The following is a 23,203-nucleotide window of genomic DNA, read 5'->3' on the forward strand; positions in this document are numbered from 1 at the left end:
ATATTCAGGGTCTCAGTGGGCCTTTGGGAATATAAAGGTGCTGTTGGAAAAATAGGAACCCATTACACCACTGAAAACTGGGTCTGGATTAGCCTGCTTCCTGGCACAGCCCCCTGGCAAATGGATCCTCTGCAAGGGCTGATTGAATCAGTGAGGACAGGTTATGTGGAGCAGTGCCTGAAATAAAGTTCTTAGACTGAAGCATGGTGGAAAAGGATGGTGGTCTGGGTACCCAGAGTTCATCTTTTCAGAACAAGCCATCTGCTCTCTGATTCTTAGTTCCTGAGTGGTAAGTGACCACAAAATCAAAGCAGAAGAAGAATACTGACCAGTGGACTTGGGGGCCATTCAGCTTCCAAGTGATCTGGAGGTATTCCGGATTTTTGTTGTCTGTTATTACCTGGATGGGGTGGAGGGCTCCTTTAGGAGATATCACCACTCTTCCAAAGCTGCCTTAATGGCAAGCACCTCTTGATCCCAAATGTTGTAGTTCCTCTTCAAGGGTGTTAGGGTCCAAGAGTAGAATGCACAGGAATGTTGTCACTTTGGAGTGTCTGGGTCCTGGGATAGAATAGCCCCTATGACACAACTGGAAGAATCTGCTTCAACCATAAATGGTTTTGCAAGGTCAGGATGCACTAGGATGGGTGCAGAGGTGAATGCCTTCTTGAGTGTTTCAAAAACTTCCTTATCTTCCTGTGACCAATTAAATAGCATCTCCTTCTTGAGGAGACTAGTGAGTGAGGATGTCAAGTGGGAGAACCACTTTATAAAATGCTTATAAAAAATAGTGCATCCCAGGAACCATTGGACTCCACATCTTGTGGGGCAGCCCAGTCAGAGATTGCAGATACTTTGCAGGGGTCCATGGTCAGGCCTCTGGAGGAGATAATGTATTCTAAAACTTCAACTGTTGTTTTATCAAACTTGTACTTTTCTGAATTGACATAGAACTGACTCTCTTAGGGCCTCTGTAAAACTCAGTGCATATGTTGTGTATGATGTATTGGGTCATTGGAGAAGATCAGAATGCCATCCAGGTGTATTATAACAAACTATTCCAGTATGTCCCTAAAAATGTCATTGACAAAATGCTGAAATGCAGCACGGGCATTACAGAGCCAAAGGGCATGACCAGATATTCAAAATGCCCATTCCAAGTCTGGAAAGCCCTTTTCCATTCATTCCCTTCCTATATACAGACAAGATCATAAGCCCCACAGAAGTCTAATTTGGAAAAAAAGCTGGGCCTGTCAGAGCTGCTCAAAAAGCTTATTCATCACAGGCAGTGGATAGCAGCTGCAGATAGTTATCCCATTTAGAGCTCTATAATCAACACAGGGGCTGAGGGACCCATCCTTCTTAAGGACAAAAAAGATTGGGGCTCCTGCTGGGGATTTTAAGGGGCAGAGAAGCCCTTTGTTTAAGCTCTCCTGAATGTACTCCCAGAACATGTGTAGCTGTGGCTCTGAGAAAGTATAAATGGAGCCCGAAGGAACTTCAGCCCCTGGTTTCGGATCAGTGGGGCAACTGCAGGGTCTATGAGGCGGGAGGATGTCTGCCTTCTTTTCATCAAAAACATCTGCCAGGTCTTGATACTTTTCTGGAATTACCACTGTAGCCAGGCACTGCACTGGCTTCCCCCACTTTAGAGGGTTGGACACATTCAGGTGGAGAATCAGGGAACCCTTGAGGCTCAGGATTGTCAGGAAAAGAGTGCAGCTCCCCTGAGGGCAAACAATTCTCCCATAGTAAAGAGAGTTAAAGGAAATTTCTCTGGCTTGCCAGTGCACCATGCAGTCATGCAACACAAGCCAAGGGGTGCCCAGGATAACTGGGTAATGAGAGGATCTGATAAGCCCAAACTGGAACTTCTCCTGATGTCTCTATATGGTTGCAATAAGCAGAGCAACCTCATGGGAGACTGGTCCCAGTGACAGAAGAGGCCCTTCACTTGATTCCACCAGGTCAGGTGGATCCCAGCACTGGGACCACTGAACTGGGAGTCTGCATCCATAAAATTATTGGAGGCTCCTGGGTCCACCATTGGTTTTCATAGTTGGGTGGGAAAGCTGGAGGGGAAACTAGAGTGGGGAGGGCTGTAGCCTCCCAGGGGGGCATAGAAGAGAATGCTGAGATTGAGGCAGGTACCCTGTGCTGATCTGAACACTGATTTACCCAGCGACTGACTCCTCCCCCCAGTATAAACATTGGCCCTTTGTTCACCATTGCTCTTTTTCCCCCAACGACGCGTGGGTCCTTGTTGTGTCCACTTCCATGGGTTCTGGCTGCTCCTCTGCCACTGGTGCAGGTTTGGTTTGACAGTGATATCCTGTAGCTGCTGACTGAGGGGAGGTGAAGATCTGGCATTTCTGAGAGGAATGGCTCTTTTCCAGGCACTACTCAATTAGCTGGAGGTCAATGTCAATGCATATATCAACAAGGGTTCCTAGATCCTGAGGCAACTTGATTCATGCAAGCTCACCTTTAACCTCCTCAATCAGCCCCTGACAGAACTGGTACCACTGTGCTGCTTCATTCTACTGGGTCTTTGCCACCAAACATCAGAACTCAGATGTATGGGTGGACAACGATTGCAGCCCCTGGGTAAGGGTCTGAAGAGCCATTTTCACTGAGCACCTCAAGTAAGGGTTACCAAAAGGGATCTTCATGGCCTTTACAGAGTCCTCATGGTTATCAAGGAGAGGGCTAGAGATCTCCAGTAGGGGAGATGCCTACAGCAGGGTCTTTCTGGTTAGGAGGCTAATTAAGAGTCTAGTTTGGGCCCACTCAGTGGGATACGTTTGGGGCTGTGACAAACAAGAGCCTGTATGGATTAGTGAAGCCCTGAAACTTCCCTGGTGGTCTGTTGCTCTTACCAGGGAGAGGCATCTTGGGTTCATGATGTGGCAGGAGAGAACAGCCTTGCAAGGTAGCATCCTGCTGCAGGAGTGCTCCTAGCTGTGTCTGTAGGGATGTCAGTCAAGCTATAAGGGACTGGGGTGTAGCCGGTCTGGTCTAATGATTAGGCCACTGAGGGTCTGGGACTGGGTCAAAGGGCAGGAACCATATACCAAAGCCAGAAGGAAATCGAGAAGAAGAGTCCACAACACAATCCAGGGTCAGGATCCAGGGGTCAGGTGCTGAGTACCAATCCAAGAGGCAATCCACAGGATAAAGTCTGAAAATAGAGCCAAACCAGGGTCAGGAGCCAGGAAACAGAATCTCAGGGAAATCTGAAGTCCAAGTCTAGAAATAAGCCAAAAAACAGGGTCAGGAGCTAAAGGATCCAGGAGGCTTGCCACAGCAGACCCATGGCCCCAGCTGGTGCTAAATGGATAGGTGGTGCTCCCAGCAGCCAGTCAGGAGGTTCGCTGCTGCTAAACAGGGGCAGAAGTCATTAGCTGAGGCTTAATCCAGGTGTGGCTGCTGCAGTACTTGGCTCAGGCTGGGCCTGCCTGATCAGCATCCCTGACAAATTTGCACTTTATCAACTAACCAAAGCGTATATATGTATACACACACACTTATATATCCATATATCACACACTTCCATGAGCTGAAGCTTTCTGCTTTCTTCACATCCTTTCAGAGCCTCTGATGAAGTGTGTTTCTGCTCAGGAAGGTTTGTGCTTTCTCTTTCTCTCTCTCTCATTCCCCCCCTCTATATATATATACATACACACACATACATTAATATATGTATATGCATGTACACATGCAAGGCTGGGGTGATGCATATGCTAAGGCGCAGTTGACAGCCCAGAGATTGCAAGTTTGAAACCATAGCAGAAGTGCTTACTTTGTGGCCCTGTCAGAGTCTGACAAATCTACAAATTCTGCTAAATACCTTGGCACAAGGATGTGAAAAGAAAGGAATACACAGACACTTTAATTAGTTTATAACAGGGGTGTTGTTAGTATAGGGATGTCAAATATACAACCTGTGGGCCAGATCTGGCCTGCAGAGCCCCACCATCCAGGCCCCAATGCTGCCCCTGGATCTGATTAGACCTATGTGGGGCCCCAATGCTGCCCCTGGATCTGATTAGACCTATGTGGGGCACAGCACACGCCTGTGGTGTGAGACCAGTCTGCAGGCCAGATCTAGTCCACAGACCCCTTCGCTTATGCCCTCCCCCTTCACTACAGGTGCCAAACCAGCTGGAACAGCTGCAGGATCAAGTGACTGGAGGAGGGGCCCATGGACTGGCCCCATGTCACTCATCCACTTTGACACCCCTTGTCTATAAGGGGCAAATCTACCCTGCCTTCTGCTTGACTTCAAACTAACACAGCTAACTACCTGTCTCTGAGGTTGTCCAGCCACAGCGGGCTGCTCTCCCAACCCCTCCTTGACTTTCTCATTGCCAGTCCTCTATTTACAGAATGACAATGTGCTAAAGTAAAACAAACACACCTTCTTATTGGAACAGGAACTAGCAGGCTCTGGTATCCGGGGTCCCCTGGTCAACTCCTCCCTCATCCTTGCTGTCGGAAAAGGAATGAACTTTGAATAGAAATCTGTACTCTCCCAGGCTCTTTCTGGTACACGGCCCCCCCTAGAGCTGCAGAGTTTTGGCCACCTCTGCATGGTGCTCATAAGTCTGTAATTTATGCTCTCATTCCAGCGTTCGGGTTCTCTCTTTCTCTCTCTCTCTCTCTCTCTGTCAGATACACAGACACACACACTCACACTGCTTCTCCCCTCCCCAGCTACTCCTGAATTCTCTTGCTTTCTCCTGACTTCAGTCAGCCCTTTTAAGATCTTTTAAGATCATCTATGTAATGTAGTCTCTTGAATATATCTGTCTTTTCTTTCCTCTCCCTGTGCCAGAAACTTCAGTCTGCTAACAATTGGTATAACTTTTCAGCTGGTTACCAGCATTTTTCTCCTTTGCCAACCAGCACTTTATTGTATCAAGTGGAAAAGTTAGTGATTTGACTTCTAAATAGGAGGATCTGTCTCAGGAGAAACAGGTTCTCAAGGGGATCGGGAATTCAGGCGCAGCAGCAGCTTTCAGATTTATTGGCTGCTACTGAAACGATTAGTGTTTGTTGTTAACAGGCCACGGGTGGTGTTTAAACTTCATAGAGGGAGCAGAATTTCATAGGCATTATCTAGCCTGGGGACATTCTCACATGGCACACAGAGGGGCTGGGAAATCCTAAAGGAAATTAAATACAGCAGGAGGGGGCTTCCTGTTATGTTGATCAAGCCCATTTTTCTCTGATAGAAATCAGTGGTTGGTTTTGCTATCCATTGGGGTATCAGAGTGCCTATCTGCTACTTGCAGAGCACATGGGAAAATTTATGCCAGTAAGTACAGGCTCTGAAGCACATCACTTTCAGCTGCACTTGTATTTTATTATCACACAGGTTTTCCTTGAGCTCTTTTGTTCTACTAGATATCAATGTAAGAGTGTGATTTAAAACCTGATTCAGATTGATAGATTAGTATAAATGGATTAGAAAGAGATGAGTATATTTTAAGTGATTAGATGAGTAGGTATGGGGAAGATAACAAGTCAGATATGTTAGTGAGCATTTGGGTTCTTTCCTTGTAAATGAAAAGGCAATATTTATTTAGCTATAACAAATGATACAAGCCAGAAATTATTATTTATCACTCAATGTTGTTATTGCATTATGGATCTCAGCTCAGTAGACAGCTCTTTAGTTCCTACTGGAGTGCACAATAACATTCCCTTTCCTTTGGTTCCTTCTCAGCATTTCTCTGAAAACCTGGATCACTTCTCTGAGAACATGGAGGATTTTTCCAATGAACTCTTCAGCAGTTTCTTTGATGATCCAATGCTGGTTGAAAAGAATCCTCTGCTGGACATGGACCTGGACCCTCCCACTCCTGGCATCCAGGCAGAGCACAGCTACTCACTCAGTGGAGACTCTGCCCCCCAAAGTCCCCTCATGCCTGTCAAGACTGAAGATAATGCTAATGGTGAGCTTGGGAGACCCATATGCACATCACAGTGTTCCAGAAACATATATGCTATGACCCAGCTATGGTATAAGAGCTGATGTTTGCTAGGAGAGACATTGTCTGCTTCCATGGCATGTGCTCTACTGCACAGAGGCACTGCCTGCCCAGCCCAGGGTGGGTTCCCATGCATAAGGATGCTGCCTGCTTCTTTGACATCACAGCACCTGCTCTCTGGATAAATCTGATCCATCACTGTGAACATGGCCTTTATTTTCTTCTCATTTTCTGTTCTAACATAATAATTGCTCATTTTCAGCATTTAACATTACTCACACTGCTGATTATTCTCTGTGGCATAGTGCTTTGTGTGGTCCTGGTAAACTATTGGCAACAGTGCCATAGGACCTTGCTAGATTGGGTATGGATGCACTAGATTTAGGTCCATGTTTGGCAGCTGGTAGAGAGGCTTGGCCTGAGTATAGGGAGCATGAGTCCCTGCCTGCTGCCAGAGTTGGTGCATGTGGAAAGCTAAATGGCTTCCTTACCAGCAGATGGCTTAGCAGGAGACAGAGGAACAGTCATTTCAAAGCCTATTTTTAAAACAATTCATTTCAAGATAATTTATGATGGTTGGATATTTTTAGAGCAATCCTAGCAGAGAGTCCTGTAATTTGTGGCACGGTGTGGGTGTCCTAGCAGCTGATGGACATCAGACTGCCTGAAAAAACTATGGCACAGATTCAGTATATACAGAAGAAGAAAGATGTTCCTTTTACCAAGAGTGAGGCCTGGGATAGAGGTTTCCCCAGTGTGACCAGAAATTGTCCCTCCTCTGTAATATAAACACTAAGAGAGGAGAAGAGAAACTGCTATTTGCTGCCTCTGCTCCTTGTAAACTGCACAGTCAACAGCTTTGAATTCAGAACAAGTAACTCAATGCACTGGAGGGTCCACATGTCAGGCCCAAATGCTATTCCTTAACTGTAAAATGTTTTACAGTCAAATATTTACTGTTACTGCCTGGACTTTAACACTAGCACACAGGAGTACTCATCAGGAGCAGGTATTTTTGAGCAACTAGCAAAAGCCCAGAAGGTGTGAGCATATGGATAACACACTTGTACTTTATATGTGCACACATGAGTAAGTAAATAAAATGAGACAGAGGAGAAAGACTGCGATAATGGGGTTACAGACAAACAGGATAGAGATGTGGGGTGCAGCAAAATACAAATCTAAACAGACAAGTTGCTAACACAGGGACTGGTTTCTGCTATACACATCACCTTAACCACTGCCACCTTTTCCCAGATCTTGGCATCTCTCTGCTTAGATTGCAAGTTCTCTTGGACAGGATTGAGTCTTTTCTAAGGGAGAGTTTCTCCATAGTGCGGAGCGCTACCATAATATGCAGCATATGAGTCCCACTCATACCAGTTGAGCTGAAGTGGGACTTAAGTGGTATACCAGCCTGGGATTAGTTCAGTTATAAATTGCATCTATTCTGACAATGTTTAGAGTGCACAGTTTTCACATGCACTTGTCCTTGGCCCTGTCCCTTCAGACCTATCACTCTACATTGTATTTAACAGTCCAGTGCTTAAAATGTAGTGCCCATGAATGACTTTAATATCAGTCAGGGTTAACCATGCCTTCTCTGCTTGCAGCGCTATTCAACTCATGGTAGAGCTGACCGAGGCATGTTGCACACCCCCTTTCTCTTAGCTTCTCTGCTGTCATTTAAAACTTCGGAATCCTGCCCCTTCCAAAATTACCACCCTCCTACTGTGTTAGGTTGGGAGGTCCAGATTGCTTTTCAGTCTCAGGAACAGGAGGTTGTGTCATGCTTTTGCTTTTCACATGGCTAATGGTTTGTTGATATAGACAGGGACCTCCCGTTCTAAGTCCCAGACTTCAGTTCTGCAGACCAGTGTATACAGGCACGATTCCATAACAGTGGTAGGCTGTAGGTTTCCGGAGAAAAGGGTGTAGGCCTGGATAGAAACTAGTGGGTCCACTGTTGCTATGCAGAGTGGGCTGTGCAGATAGTTTCCTGCCAGAATCTGCGGTTCTGGAGGACAAAGAATAAAGGGAAAAGAAGACGGTACACTTAATATCTCCTCCTTCTCCCTAATTTCCCTTCACTCCCCTCCCCACCTCCAGAGCAGCAATGAATTTCTGGTATCTGTGTGTGTTGATCTGTTTTTTTTACTGCACATGCATTCCAAATATTTGAGTATGAACAAAATATCTGGAAAAGACTGTTGAGGCCATCTCCTGGCATCTTGCACAGAGCAGGATGCAGTCCTATCTGCAGTGTTTATAGATTATCTATGTATTTGACGTGTCCTCCGAGGATGTGGAATATAGATGCATCCATGGAAAATGCCTTCTGATCATTCCCTTTTAATGATCCCTGTAGGCCTGTTTATCTCTAAGTCTATAACTCGATCTCTCTCCTACTATATTTTGGAGGGTGGGAAAAAGAGAGGGTTAGAATGTGCATGGGTGTGGGGGGGAATGAAGGACAGTTTGTGCTTGTTTGGGTGTCTGCTGCCTGGGTTGTATGGAGAGATAGGGCCTAATGTGTCTAGACAAAGAGAACCCCTTGCTTGCTCTCCTTGCCTTACATTGGTGAAAAGTCCAGCAGACCACTCCCAGGCAGAGGGGTTTCTGCTCCTCATATAGAAAGGAAATTTAAAGCTTGCCAGTAGCATGGTCACACAGCAGGATGTGATCAGGAGAAAGGCAAGGTTTGTCCGAATTTGTTGGACACTGACATTTCTGGCTAAGTATGTCCCCTCCTTCCCCCACCATTCAAAATAAAGGACCCATCTACGTTTACAGTTCAAGCTGTGACTTGGTCTCCTTAACACACAGCAGCTTTCCTGCCAACACATATATGTGGGTGTACATTAAGTGGGGTGGGCAATTATTTCGGGTGGAGGGCCACTTACTGAGTTTTGGCAAGCTATTGAAGGCTGCATGACAGGCAGCCAGGGGCAGATAAATATTAATTTTTTAAAGTTTTTAGGGGTCCCGCAGGCCAGATAGAATGGCCTGGCAGGCCATGTCTGGCCCGTGGGCTGTAGTTTGCCCACCCCTGGTGTACATGCATACCTACAAAGCTGTTTAATCATGTCTGCATTGGTGGATTCTGGGAAATTCTAAGCAGCTATCCTCAGAGTTCGTCAGCAGAGGACCAAGCGCACAGGATACACCTTTAAAGCAGCCCAGAGGCAGTGAAAGCCAAAAAGGAAGGTGGACTAGCCAAAATTGGTTACACGGGAACAGTGAAGGAGTCCTGGCTATGCAGCATACTAAGAGTAGGCCAAACCAGTTACAGGAAAATAGCATAGGCCACTGGCACAGACAGCTGCTATAATTAGGACCAGAGTCTAACTCCATTGTGCATGGGCACAAACCACAAGCTAGTCTGTACCTCTCAGGTGGAACAGTGCAGAAGGTGTAGCCTAAGAGGTGTTTGGATAAAGGAGGCTGTAAGCCACCTCTGCAACACCTTCATTCTGACTGTCGGGTGCTGCTGCAGTCCCCAGCATAAGTGACTTATGTTCTGACTTGTGGCAAACTTCTTATTTCTATGTAGAGGATTCTCCTACTCCATTTCTGCCCCTGGCATGCCCCAAGCCAGGGGGATTCAAGAAGGGGAGGTTAAGGGCTGCATACTCTGGTCCTGTGCTAGAGGAGCAGTCCCCTGAGGTGTTGTATCTCCTTTGCAGGTCCTGTTTGCTGCCAGAGAGCATCTAGGGTTAGGGCAGCAGGCCAGGATCTGGCTTCATGCTTAGAGCCAACTAGGACACTAACTGATGACACTTAGAGTAATTTGTATGGCAGTGCCAATGAATTTCTCATGTTCAGATAGCAGAGGAAGGGAAGGAAAGGGGATTAGGGAGGAGGATATTGGACCCAGGCCAAGTACAGAGTAGCTTCTTGGCAGGCTGTGGTGCCTGAGAAGCAGGAAAGTTGAGACCACAACTTCAGAGTGGAGTCCAAGCAGCTCTCAGTTCTAACGGCTTTGCTTCTTCACTTGATCCAAGTTGATCATTATCTCTTCTCGATTTAGTCCCAGCTCCTAGGATCTTGTATTCCCTTAACTGTCCTCACCCTAGCCCCATGCATGGAGGGCAGTGCACAGGCAAACCCATTCGGTGTTCCTAAGTGCTTCCTTTTCTAATTCCCTCTATGTTGAAAACTACAGCATGCTTCTGCCTGGAGGAGGAGAGGAAGATAGCACTTGGGGAGAACCTGAGGGAAGTAGCCACAATCAGGATCCCAGTTTTGAGATATTCATGGAAATGAAAACACCATGGGTGAAACTTCAACCTTGTGGAAAAGTGCAGCACAGGGCCTATCCACTACATACATCCCCATCCTATTACACTGTCTCACCTTGCTAGATGCCTCAGACAGGAAATCACTCTTTATTACCAGCAGAGCACCATCCATGCCTGTGGCACTGGGTATGCGCATTAAGGAATACTCATCAGCTGTTCTGTTTTGATGAATATGGAAACAGAAATAGCTAGGAAGCCAAGTGGGCCAGTTTGGCATCCTTGTTCCAGTAAGAGAGACAAAGTCCCTCTCTGCCCATTGTTCTGTGCAGTCCCGTGGGACCAAAGCAAAGAATGACTGCTCTGATAACAACGGTTCTGGACTGCATTTCAGAAGCCTTCACTGCATGTTAGGGGCTGTATTCTCTCCTGCACGTTGTGACAAGCTGGAGGCATGAGCCCCACAGTTCCTGAGATACTGTCTTCACACGTGGTGGATTTGAATGGTTCCTTTTCCCTGCTCTACAAACAGTGCCAGACACTGGATTCAAATCCACTTTGAACAGAAGGCATGTAGGTAAAATACATTGAAGCAAAAGGCTGATCTTAAACTCCCAGAAGAAAGGGCCACTCCAAGAAAAGCTTCAGGCTAGGGTGTCCACGCACTGCTGGCTTTTGCCACCCAAGAGACTTAAGCAACTCCCAGCCTTTCCAGAGCTTGGTCATGTGGACAATGTATAGAAGCAATTTCTGCTTGTGTGGTGGAGCCAGCCCCTTCTTTGCTAATCACCTGGTGGGCTCTGTTTTTGGACCTACCTTGAACTTCTTCATAATGAAGTATATATTTGTTGCAACAAGCTCCCAAGAGCCAGTACCATATGGTGAGTGTCATCTTGCCTCTGGAGCCAAATGCAGTCTGTCACCAGACAGAAGCAGCTCTGTGAGAATCTTACTTGACATTATGGGTGGATGAAATTTAGAGATATATATACTTCAAAGGCAAACTCTTGTCTGCCTCAGACTGGGGGATGAGCTTGTGTACTGGCATTATCCTAGGGCAGTGTTAATGCCCTGCTGTCTTAAACCTTGAAAGCATGTGCATGCTTGCAAAGTGGTACGGCTGACAAAAGAGCTTACTGCATAAGGCATACATTCACATCTCCTCTCCCCACTGGAAGGGGACCCTTCTCTGGTAGGGTAAAGGCTTTTGGGGTCCCTTTCTTTGTTCTGTCACTGCTGAAATTTCATGAGGTTTGAGATGCGTGTTGTGCTTGTTTCAGATCTGGAAAGTGGAGTGTGGTCCTTAGGACACAAGCTGTGCTCCATCATGGTAAAGCAGGAACAGAACCTGGTCCCAGAACTTTCCGAGTCCCAGCTTGCAGCCAGTTCGGTGCCCGTGCTGAACCTCAACCCGCTGCAGAGACTACCAGCTCCTGAGGAGGTGAGCCTGATTTACTCACAGTACATGCCTGCAAATGCATCTGACAACTGAAACGTCCAAAATACAACTTCTGACTTTATCTCCAGCATTGTGGCCACAGATGATTTCAATTTTCAGCTTGACTTTAGGATCTGTTTTAGGTCATTAAGATTGGACAGGAGGATGATGGTAATGCCGAGTTTGATACCCAAATATTTCAGCACAGGGAATTTGCCCACTTGAAATAGCAATTAAAGCTGACTTGGGTTCAGTGTTAAACTGATTTCATTCCTATCTGAAGTGCAATGTGACTGACTGTGGAAGCACTGTAAGATCTATCTGTCTCCAGTACAGTTGACTTTGATCTCTTAACCATCTGTGTTTGCCTCAGGGACACTAATTTGAGTCTAAGTCAGAGTCTTCTAGTCCTTCACTTGCATTGCAGGTTGCTGGAAGGCCCTTTCCTTCTAATCTGCTGGTATTTCTTGAGCCTTCCTTGGTTTGTTTTTCTCAGATGGGGATACCAATATGCCAGGGAATTTTTAAATGGAGTTCCTTGAATTAGATACATTCAAGGAAGGCAGCATTTGCTAGTGGACTGAATAGGAGCCTGGTACTCCTGGGTTCAGTCCCATCTCTAGCATAGACTTGTCACTGTTTAGTATGCCTGGGCCTTGGTCTAACACACCACCTCTTGCTTTTCCAAGCTGTGCAATGTAGATAATGATCCTTCTTCATGGTTCTGATTGTTTTTGTTTGGGAGGATTCAGGAGGACCCCATGCACTAAGGGTTAAGTATTATTAAATTAATTTGCAAGAACTGAGGAACCAAACCTCTTGCTCACTTCTAAATTTTTCAGATTTTTGTTTCTTATCAGCACCCTGAGACCACTTGTACCCACGAGATCCTGGGTGTAGCTGAGGCACTCAGTTTTTCCCCAATGCCATCCTGGTCTCTTTGGCCCTGGTAGGTTTGTCTGGTCTCTCATTTAGTTGAGCTGCCATGTGTCTTGCAGCCCATCAGATACAGTCAGGCTTCTGTGGGGGTCACTGCTCATGGTCAACGTCTTCCCTTTAAAATGATTCTATGAAACTAATCAACCTTTTGAGCCAAAAATGTGCACACGATTCCATCATTATTTACACAGCTTGAACTTGCTGTGCCTTCACGTGCAGATCCATTCTGTGTGCTTGTCAGCAGTACCCAGAGCCCTTCCTCAACTATTTGTAGAGTCTGGGGTAGTTTTCAGTGCGCCTGTTCAGTGTAAAAAAACTCTCTAGCCTGTGGTAGCTTGGAGGAAGGGAGGCTGGGAGCAGAGGGGTAGTTCAGCCGAGCTGGGAACAAAGTGCTCTTGGTGTTAACTCTTAATCTCATTTGATCAGAAACAGCTGTTCAGTGGTCCTGGAGAAAGTCCTAAGCAGGAGAAGTTTCACTCTGTTTCTACAAAGCCTGAAAAAATACTCCCAGCTCTGATTAAGGTAGATCAAAGAGAGGCTATCCTCTTCTTCAGGAGGGCAGTTCAAATAATGCTTTCTGGGTTGAAAGGTAAAGTAATGGCACGGGAGAATACAGTCCTCTATTTTGGAGGGGTTATGCAAGGGCTAGAGAAGCATGGCTGTGCATTACTTCCCTGCCCTCACAGAATACACTTCTCTGCATTCTGTTTTGCACAGAGATAGAGAGCAGGACTATGCACAATTTTTTTGGCTGCCAACATGCCTGCCTTCAGTTCTGCAAGAAAGCTGGGGAGTTAGGTTCCAGGACTCAGGTGTGGAACAGGGCAGAGCAGAGGGTTATGGAAGTATGGCTGCAGTCAGTGCTCATGATGGTGGTTTGTGAATGGTAGGGAAGGGAAGTGGAAAAGAGAGGCTGAGGCAACTGTATATTTTTGTTTTTTCATAGGCTTCTATAGAAATTATTCCACCACCTGTGATCAAAGCTGAGCCCAAGGAGGTGAACCAGCTTCTAAATGTACCTGCAGGTAAGACAATATAATCCACTTGCTGACGCTCACTCTAGTCAGGTATTCCCCAGGTATAGGTTGCTCCTAGCCATGCACATAAGTACACACAGTAGCATCCAGGTGCAGTGCCTAACACATGGAATAACAGCAGGGCTGGCTGAGGTGGGTCAGCATAGAGCCATGCACATCTTAATGCAGGATTGCACAGGTGTTCTAGGTGATTGGCACCCAGATAGAATTATTGCATGTACAAACTGTCCCATGCAGAATTGTTCACACAACAAGAAGAAACAATGCCACAGTTGCAAATATACCTGAAAATGCCAAGCACTTAAAATCCTTACAGGGACCTTGGATTTATCCAGAAGCAACCATTCCAAAGTCAGGAATTTCAAACTTCAGTCTGAAAGAAACTCCAGCAGCTGAAAGTATGTAAATACACAATTAAGGTGCTATTAAGAACAAGGACTCTACCTACAGATACACAGCTATGACCACTTCCAAGTACAGTGAGGCTTGCAGAAGTGGGGGTCCACATCCTCATCCAGAGCTGAGGTAGTTCTCTAGCACCTGATGGCTGGTTGGCATGCTTGCAGCAGCCCCTTGATAACCCTTGCAAAACTGAGAGACAGTATAACACAATTGCTCCACTGTCTGCACTGTCTGCTAGTAGGTTTCCTGTTGGAATTCAAGGTGTTAAATTTTAACTGTTAATGCTGGACTATAAACATTTTCAAGCATGGCAAGTGTGCAAGTGCCTGGGGAGCTTTAGGGAAAGTTCTCCAGCAGCACTTTTGGCATGTGAAATGCACAGTGGAAGGTACATTGAGCTACTGCAGCTGCACAGAACAGATTTTGTTTTTTTATTTTCTTCTTGTATCAGGCCTGTCATTGTGGTATCTGAGAACCTTGTAAAGCTCCTCAGTATGTTGGCAAACTTCCTAACAGTAGTAAAGCACCTGGCAGTTCTCTGTATTCTACCCTTCCTAATTTGGCATGAAATGCATTTTCAGGCAGGTTTTTTTTAATGCCACTTCTTATGCCTTGGGCCCTATGTATTGCCAAGATCTTTCTAAGAAATTTCCCTTGGAATCTACCACACAAGTCTTTTGGTAACAAAAACTGGGGTGAGGGAAATGATTTAGAAGGGATTTAAATTATGATGCTACCTATTTTAAATTTCTCTTTGAAAAACTGCCCACTGGCTCCAGAAGGTGAGTGACATCAGAAATACAGTCTGGCAGCTCAGCATGGAGGAGAAGGGGTGAATACATATGTGTACGCATGGATATATTCAGAATATTTAGCATTTATTCTAAGGTGTGGGCAATTCACACTAATTTATACCATTGCACCTGACAGCCACCAAATGGGGTACCCACAAGAATGCCAATAAAATGTGCTTCTTTGTTTGCAGTGACAGATCACATCTCATCAACCTGATTCTTCCTTAGATGTCCAGGTGTCCATGGAAAAAAAATAGTGGGCCTTTCATTATAGCCAGAATGTTAGCAAATACAAGCTGAGGTGATATTAAATCCAGTCTCAAGCCTCTCACAGGGAATTCAAAGCCAACAGCTTCCTTTCTTTTAAATCAGTGGGATGTCAGCTCTGATGTCTATGCTGAGTAAAACTTCAGCCCTCCTATGTCAAAGATATTGCTGAAGTTTCCATAAACCAAACCCTCTGGGACTGAAATTTGAAATGATTGCTGTCTTGGACTGTCTCAAGCTGGACAATCAGAGGACATGCTTGAAAGTAGCTGGCTTTCCAGCATAAAGGTTAAAATCTAACACCTTGAATTCCAGCAGGAAACCTATTGGCAGCCAATACAGACTGTGGAGTGATTGTGTTATGCTGTCTCTCAGTTTTAAAAGGGTTACCAAGGGGCTGCTACATTTTTCTCTAGCTCCATAGAAAGCCCCCTTCACAGTAGTGTAATCTCCAAACTGTGAAGTATGGATAATCTTAGCAAAGTCACTCTTTTGTCTCAGAAACAGTTAAAAAATGTGATTTGGCTGTAGGCACTCCCTGGGCATCCAGGAGCTGTCCTGGCTTCCATAGACTCTTAAAGTGCAAAAAGGAAGAATGGGCTTTTTGTATTGGGGTTGGTTGTTTCTTGGAAGCTGCCAATATTACCTCTGTCTTTCCTGAACTGAGCCTCAGCCAGATTGCCCTTGGCCATACCCCAATCGCTTATAGGCACTACTTTCTTCCTTCAGTCCTCTCTCGTGAAAGTGCCTTTTCCTGGTGCTGCTCCAAACTCATTTGCAGAAGACTGATATTTGCAACTCATATGCTGTCCTTATATCCCACTAGATGACTTGGTGCAGATGCCTCCAACTCCCCCCAGCAGCCATGGCAGTGACAGTGATGGATCCCAGAGTCCACAGTCCCTGCCTCCCTCCAGCCCAGTCCGGCCAGCTGCTCGTTCTTCTACTGCAATCTCCTCCTCTCCTCTCCTCACAGCACCACATGTAAGGAACCAGAATGTCACCAAGATACAATTTCTCCCCATGCTTCTTTGGGCTCATAGGGAACTACTCAACTCCCTTTGGCAGAAAGTCAAGGAGTTAAGTTAGTTTTACTGTTAGTCATTTCTGCTTAGGCCTAGTAATGAAACAGGGGAGCTCCAAGTCAGGACTGAAGTGAATCAGCAAGTCAGAAATAAGCAAGGTGGCATAGAAGGTTTGTGGCTCAGCTCTGGGATCTATCACTGAGAGATGAAGACTTTTGTGTCACCTGCAAATTAATGTTTTGCTCTAGCTGGTGTTATGTTGCTCTCTTGCTTTTGGGAACATCAAGGTCACTCCAGAATACTTAAGGGAGTTCCTGGTAAAGGAATAACTGAAAATTCCCACAGGAGGCATATGTATGCCCTTTTTCATGTACTACCACATTTCCTAAAGTAAATGATAGCTTGTGGCCAGGCTCACCTGTGGGAAGCTGATGTCTTGCTATGCTGAGTGGGAGGCAACAGGAAGTTGGGTCACTGGAGTCAAGTGGCTGCAAAGGTCTGGGAGGGTAGCCAGGGTGCAGGGTTCTGGTGGTGGCAGTGGACACCCATGAAGTGCACAGATCCTTGCTGATGCCCTGGATGCACTGATAACTTCTGCTTGTGTGTTTCAGAAATTACAAGGGACTTCAGGTCCCCTGCTCTTGACCGAGGAGGAAAAACGCACCCTGATTGCTGAGGGCTACCCCATCCCAACCAAGTTGCCCCTGACCAAAGCAGAGGAGAAAGCACTGAAGAGGGTCAGGAGGAAAATCAAGAACAAGGTTCATATTCACTTGTATCTTAACTATGTAGTTGAACATTACATTGAGCATATGCCATAGCTAGTCTCAGTGTTAGTTCAGGACCCTGTTATTCCTGTTGCCTTTGCCTACTCTCCCTAGATTTTGCTGCACTTGCTTGTTGTATCTCTTTTCAAATCAAATTATAAGCTCTTTGGGGCTCATAAAACATATTTCCATTTACAGCATTTAGCACAAAGGACGCCTGCTTTTGACTGGTGCCATGGGAGCAACCAATGGTAGATGAAGTTGGCCTAGCTGGCCCTTCAGGTCCTTTCCCTATGAGACTGTGATCCTATGCACAATAAGGACAAGAGACAGGCGGTGAGATTTGCTTAGACTCCCACGTTAGCAGGATTCCCAGGGGGAGATGACGAGCCCCCACAGCATGGATTAGTCAGTGGTTGTGATGCAGAAGAGGTCTAGGGCAAGGCATTTTCCAGACAGCTCCATCACCTAGCTGCATGACTCAGCTGGTTTCTGAGAGACCCCAAGGGACACTTTAGAAAGGGTTAAGGCACATTGCAAAAGAGGCTTCATACCAGGTGTCCCCTTCTTGTTTTTTTTCCTTCCTGTTTTGTGGCCAGGAGCCTAGGAGGAATGACATTTTGGAAGATGACTGCCCACTTGACTTTTGAACAAATGAAACTGCCCATCTAGCAAGAATGGGAGGATGGGGAGATGTTTTCAGGCTCCTGGTGCTGATTCATGTATCTTTTTCCCTTCATCTTCCAGATCTCTGCTCAGGAGAGTCGCAGAAAAAAGAAGGAATATGTGGAGTGTCTAGAGAAAAAGTAAGTGTCTTCTCGTCCCTCTTAAGCATCTAAGCAGGGGTGGCCTCCATACCTTCCCTGCTCTAAAGCCCCTCCACAGTTCAGTCAAAAATATTTTGTCTACATTGAACCAAAAGATGGCTGTCAGCTTCAAAGCTTCTTCTCTTGCTTTCTCAGTATTGTACAGAGGTGATCTAAAATACTACGGCTTACAGTAGCAAAGGCACTGCCATGTTTGGGCTGGCTTTAAGAGTGCTGTTTTACAAGAACTGTTAAGTTAAACATGTGGTCAAAGTGTCAGGGGTTCCAATGCCTCCTTTCTTTCCTGTGGCTTAGAGCACAGCCTTGTCTTGATGATGGCTTGCTTGACAGCAGTGCATCCTCAGTGCACACAGCTCTTGTAGGTGTTTTAGAAATGTATGTTTATGTTTGGGGCCAATTAATCATTGAATACTGTAAAACGAGATTGGAAATGCTATTTTCTGCACTGGTGTTTGGTCACTTCCCAAAGCTAGTATCTGTTTCTTAGCAAACATTTGATATGTGTTCCCTATTTGTCCACAGACATCCTGTCATACCCTTGTGCTTGATTCCTCCTTAAATTCACTTCCTTCCAGCTGCCTTGTTCTGTTGGTAGAGCTTTAAGGCCCATAGTGTAGGTAGTATGTTTGGTGAGACTAATCTGTCCCTGCTAGAAGTTGCTCCTAGTTTCCACATGGAGGATGGCATGGGACCAAAGCCATTTTAGTTGCACCCTGCTTGTCCTGTTTGTTCAGACAATGACTCAAAGTTCCTGATAGTAAGGAAAAAGCTAAAGCTGAGTTTGTTTCCTAAAGTTCTTGAGCTAGAGCTTGGGTTTCCTTCTTAAAATAGGAGCTAGAAGAATACCACTTCCCCTCCCAACCCTCAGCTTTTGTCTTGCAATGACAAGATCAATGGATTGTAACATAATGATACACTCTCAGGGAAGAAATAATTGAGGGCCCCAATTCTACAATCAGATCCATGCAGAACAGCCTCTTGTACCTCCCTTGCTGGACCTCTCCCAAGCACAGGGATCTGTCTGCTGAGCTCCAACTGAAGGACTATATATTTAAAAAAATATCTCATCCTTCCCCCATGTTGTTAACACTACCAGTTAATGACCTGACTGGAGATCAGGAAAATAGAAAGATTTTTGAGACCCTAATTAACTTTTTACCCTGTGTTGCTATTTGCTTGTTTTGTCTAAGTGGGGAGAAATGCACACTGAAAACAGATGAGTGGGTTTCACCTTAAAGCTTTCATGTGCTTATATAATATATCAACTAAGGGTGTGTGATCATATTGCCCTCTGGCGGTTGGCAACCCACATGGAGAAGACTCTGTCACTTCCAGCAAGGTGGTTGCTCTCTTTATTTACATTGGTGGAAGGGTCTTTCTGTCCTGGCTGGTCAAGTTCATTCCCCTTTCTCAGTCTTGGTGTCTGTGTGTGAATTGGTGCTGACATAACTAGCAGCTCTTGTTGTGATATTTAGGTTGCAAGGTATGTGGGGTTTAAATGACAACTAAAACCAGTATTCACTGTAATTAAAAATAGTAACTGAAACATTTTATTGACATTAGTTTCCATCACTGGCAGCTTGCACAAAGTCCATGCTCTGAACCTAAAACATTCAACCAGGAGGTGTTCCATTAAAAGCACAATTTATTCACTACATAGATTGTTCATAGACTGGGTAAAATCATTTTGCATGGTTGCATGTGTTGGAAAGCCTGTATTATCAGGGTCTTGTCCATGACCATTGTTCTTTCTGGAGTAATTTTCCTTCCCCTATGTCCTGTACCTTTGCTGAATGCTTTCCCCATGTTACAATAAAAATAAAGAAATTGAAGGAAAAAAGAGGCTATGCAGACTCTCCATTGCCATCTAAGGACTAGGATCCAAGCTGCTCAAACATACGAGCTTGTGGTTCTCCTAATACTGCTAGCAACTATGGCAGACGCTCCTTCAGTTCACATGGTCAAGAGGCCAGAGCTCTTCTCGCAGAAGGTCCTCTGGTCTTGTTTCACAAGTACTGGGGGCAGAAGTTGCTGATGATGTAAGAGATGCTTTTGTGTCATTGTGTTTGTTCCAAAATGTCCTACAGGTGATTAGAGCATTGATGACTTGGGCACTTTCAGGAAGGGTCTCTTCCTCTGATTGTGGGTGTTTGCACTGCAGATTGCAGTGTACTATAGAGATATGTGAGCTAGCTGTAAATGAGATGAGATGAGGGTACACTAGCCTGCATGCAGCTTCTTGCCACCGCAGCTAAAGTGCTCTGGTACCTGAGCTAGTTTGTTTGCACCTAGCTTGAGTATCTCCACACTGTACCACAGGCTGTTATATAGACGTACCTTGGGTCTATTGGCTACTTTGGTCAGTCTGTAAAGTGCAAATCTACCCTGCCTTCTACTTATTTTAGAGCCAGAAAGAAGCCCCCAGGGGGGGGAAGGGGAATTACTGGACATTTTCTAAATAACATGAATTCAATTTTTGTTCTGACTCCTGCCCCCAGCTCTTAGGATCAAATGTAGCCAAGCTGTTCTGAATTGAGAGCACAGCTTCAGGGAACATGTGGGCCATAGGCTGTTCAGGGTCCAGGCAGCAGTGGAGGAGGTGCAGTTTTTGCCCATTTGGTCTGCCGCTCATAACTATCTGGCTTGGGATTTTATCTTTGCAGGGTTGAGACTTACACATCGGAGAACAATGAACTCTGGAAAAAAGTAGAGACCTTAGAAAATGCAAACAGGTGAGAGACCCTGACCCAAGTCCTGGCTGGAGTGGGGTTGCTGGGAAGAGAGGACAGGAGAGCTTTGGGAAGGCAAGGCAGCCCTCCCCCAATTTTTGGCAGCTCTTGGGCTGCTCAGCAGGTCCTGGTTTCCCTCCAGTGGCAGCTGTAAGTCAGCTGGGTTTGGTTAGTGAGCAGGCTTGGAATGTTTGTGTTGGGACAGCCCGGCAGGGACCGTGGGCTGAGAGGGAGGGGGGAGCTCTCCATGCTCCCTTCCTGCCTCTCCCCATTTGTTTTGAGCCTTTTTCTGGACTTAGACTGCCATTCAGACCCCTCCACTCTGCCTGGGATCTCCAAGGCAGCTCCCATGTGGGAGGGCCCCTGCAGGCATGACACCCATCTTGCATCTCCCTTCCCCCGTCCTCTTAAGCGGAGCGTGCTGTTCAGTGATACAGTCCAAGGGAGGAATAGGAGGCAAGGTACGTACAATGCCAGCTTTGGATTTCCCCTGGAGAAAGAGCTGAATGGACAATGTGACAGGGCAGACTTTGGAACCTCTCGCTCCTCATCTGACCTGAGCACAGCTCCCAATTGCCACCTGGCCTAAAGCAGCTCCCTCTATCTGGCACCATTGCAGCACTGCTGTCTCTCCAGCCTGTGGGAGCTCTCTTCTTGGTTAGCACCAATGGCAGTCTTGCTGCTCCCCGCACCTGAGAGTAAAGGAGCTCTTTTCTAGTCGCATTGACACTGCTCTCAGACTCCGTGAGTCTCTTCTCTAAGCCCCAAAACAGGCCTCTGGCTCCCTTAGCTGAAAATCTGGAGAGCATGAGGTCCTACTATTCAGTGCTGGCAGCCTCTCCACTCTGGGAATTTGTATCCTGTGAAGCTAGCAGGGAAGATGCATCCCCACACAAAAGCAGTGGTAAATAGCATTTGGAAGAGTGCTGCCTTCTTTCCTGTGTAGTTGTGGTACAGCTGATGCAGTATCAGTATTGGGACTTACCCTAAGCTGGAGGTGAGTGGGAAGGAAGCCCTTTCGCAGGTCTCTGTTCTGGCCCCATGTGCGCACATACCCTCTGGCCACAGAGGCATCCACGGAGATTCCTTTGAACAGTGGGCCTTCTGCCAAAGTGAGGAGACTGCTGTCATTGACCCTATTGTCCAAACCCACATCTCCACTTGACCTTATCACACAGCTGGAGCTGGCCAGGAGCTATTGGCCTCCGTGCCCTCACTCTGATCTTATGTCAGGCTCTTTGTCTCTATTCCCCTGATGCTGAGGCCTTGACTCCAGCTTCCAGGCCAGAAGCTGCTCTCTGGAGACCTCAGAGATGTCAGTCAAATGCCTTTTTAACTTCTGCAAGCCAGTGGGCTGGCTAGGCCTGCCACCTGCCGGACATGAGATAAGCTGCAGCTTGTTCCTCTGTTCCTCCCTTTTTGGAGAGAAACAGCCAGGACTTAAGGGCAGCACTGTCATCCCCAGGCATTCAAAAATCATGAGTCAACACTCCCCCCACCCCCCTCCAAATCATGGGACTGGCCTAAAAATCTTAATACTTTGCAAAATGAGAAACACAGAATTCTTTTAATATTTGCTTTGTGGTTTCTGAGCCTTGGGGGGGCCACCATATTTGGCTTTGGTCCACAGCTGTGAGGACTAGAAACTTACTGAAACAGCCCCCCCCCCCCCCCCCCGGATGAAATCTGAGATTGTTTTGTAATTACCTGAATCCAGGCCCTGGGACTTTATGAAAAACATCAACTATCACAAGACTTGCCATAATATCACAAGAGCTGGCAATAGTCCTGAAGAAAAAGAAGTGGGCAGTTGGCACAAAGGAAAGCTGGGTTCTCCTGGCTACAAAGCCCAAGATGCAGGATCAGAAGCCCACCCCAGATCTCTTTTGCAGACCAGCAAAGGGTTCTGCCTGCGGCAAGGGGTAGTAAAGACTCTGCGAGTGTGTGGTAGTTTTCAACAGGAAAGAGAGAACCTATTGTGTCCCAGCCAGTGTGGCTAGGGAAAAAAAAATATTTGCGCAGTTCAGCTCTATGCTTGTGCTTGGCTACAGCCTTTGCTGTCCTTGCCAAAAAAGAAGCTGAAACATGATCTTTAAAAAAAAAAGAAAAAAAAATCCTCCCTACCCTCTTTCCCTTCAGCCTGATGCACACTGGGAAGTGAGTGAGGATCTGGAATGTGCATCTCGCCCTGGGTACTGAACCCAGTTGGGTGACCCGGCCTGCAGTCTGTTTCTGACTTTGGATGTAGAAGGGTCTCACTTAACCTGACTGTGTGAAGAAAAGGGTAAAGCAGAGGAGCAAAGGTGGCACCATGAGAAGTATCCTGCCCCCCAGTCCCATCAGTACCATTTTCTCTGCTGCTCTCTTTCACTTTTTGTCTGCTCCCTAGGCCCATCTGGCGGGAGGTTTGAGAGCATGGGGGGAGCACTTCTTATCCAGGGCAAAGCTATGGTGCATAGTGGAGCCAGAGTCTCGTTTCCCTCAGTGATCCATGCCTTAGCATTATTCTATTCTTTTTGGTTATTTTTTTGTCCTAGGACTCTGCTCCAGCAGTTACAGAAGCTCCAGGCTCTGGTGGCTGGGAAGGTCTCCAGACCTTATAAAATGGCTTCTACACAGACAGGGACCTGCCTAATGGTATGTGTTTTGTGTCCTCCATTCCCTATTGACCATGCTTCCTTGCCCATCATTCCCTTCCTAGAGACACCAGGGGCTGTTCTGTTTTGCATGCTTTGCTGCTTGAA

The 23,203-nt window shown here is 46.2% G+C and overlaps 1 protein-coding gene and 1 long non-coding RNA gene across 4 annotated transcripts in view; one reads left to right on the top strand and one right to left on the bottom strand.

The window, feature by feature from the left end:
- The window catches only part of CREB3L1 (cAMP responsive element binding protein 3 like 1), a 68,395-nt gene that overhangs the window by 37,590 nt on the left and 7,602 nt on the right, over positions 1 to 23,203 (top strand). For 2 of the 3 annotated variants that reach the window (XM_059722813.1, XM_059722812.1), the window contains exons 2-10: positions 5,732 to 5,960; positions 11,515 to 11,675; positions 13,038 to 13,133; positions 13,558 to 13,636; positions 15,938 to 16,095; positions 16,748 to 16,897; positions 17,651 to 17,709; positions 20,394 to 20,462; positions 22,997 to 23,096. In XM_059722813.1, coding sequence (XP_059578796.1) covers positions 5,732 to 5,960; positions 11,515 to 11,675; positions 13,038 to 13,133; positions 13,558 to 13,636; positions 15,938 to 16,095; positions 16,748 to 16,897; positions 17,651 to 17,709; positions 20,394 to 20,462; positions 22,997 to 23,096 — 1,101 coding nt within the window. The remainder of the gene's footprint in view (positions 1 to 5,731; positions 5,961 to 11,514; positions 11,676 to 13,037; positions 13,134 to 13,557; positions 13,637 to 15,937; positions 16,096 to 16,747; positions 16,898 to 17,650; positions 17,710 to 20,393; positions 20,463 to 22,996; positions 23,097 to 23,203) is intronic. The other variant, XM_059722814.1, reaches the window with a different exon arrangement.
- Positions 1,025 to 21,665, bottom strand: LOC132248752 (uncharacterized). Its single transcript, XR_009460124.1, has 2 exons — positions 21,445 to 21,665; positions 1,025 to 3,181 (listed from the first exon to the last, which is right to left on the bottom strand). It is a non-coding gene; the product is annotated as an uncharacterized LOC132248752 (long non-coding RNA).

The sequence above is a fragment of the Alligator mississippiensis genome, chromosome 2, assembly GCF_030867095.1.
Source record: "Alligator mississippiensis isolate rAllMis1 chromosome 2, rAllMis1, whole genome shotgun sequence".
Taxonomy (NCBI): Eukaryota; Metazoa; Chordata; order Crocodylia; family Alligatoridae; genus Alligator; species Alligator mississippiensis.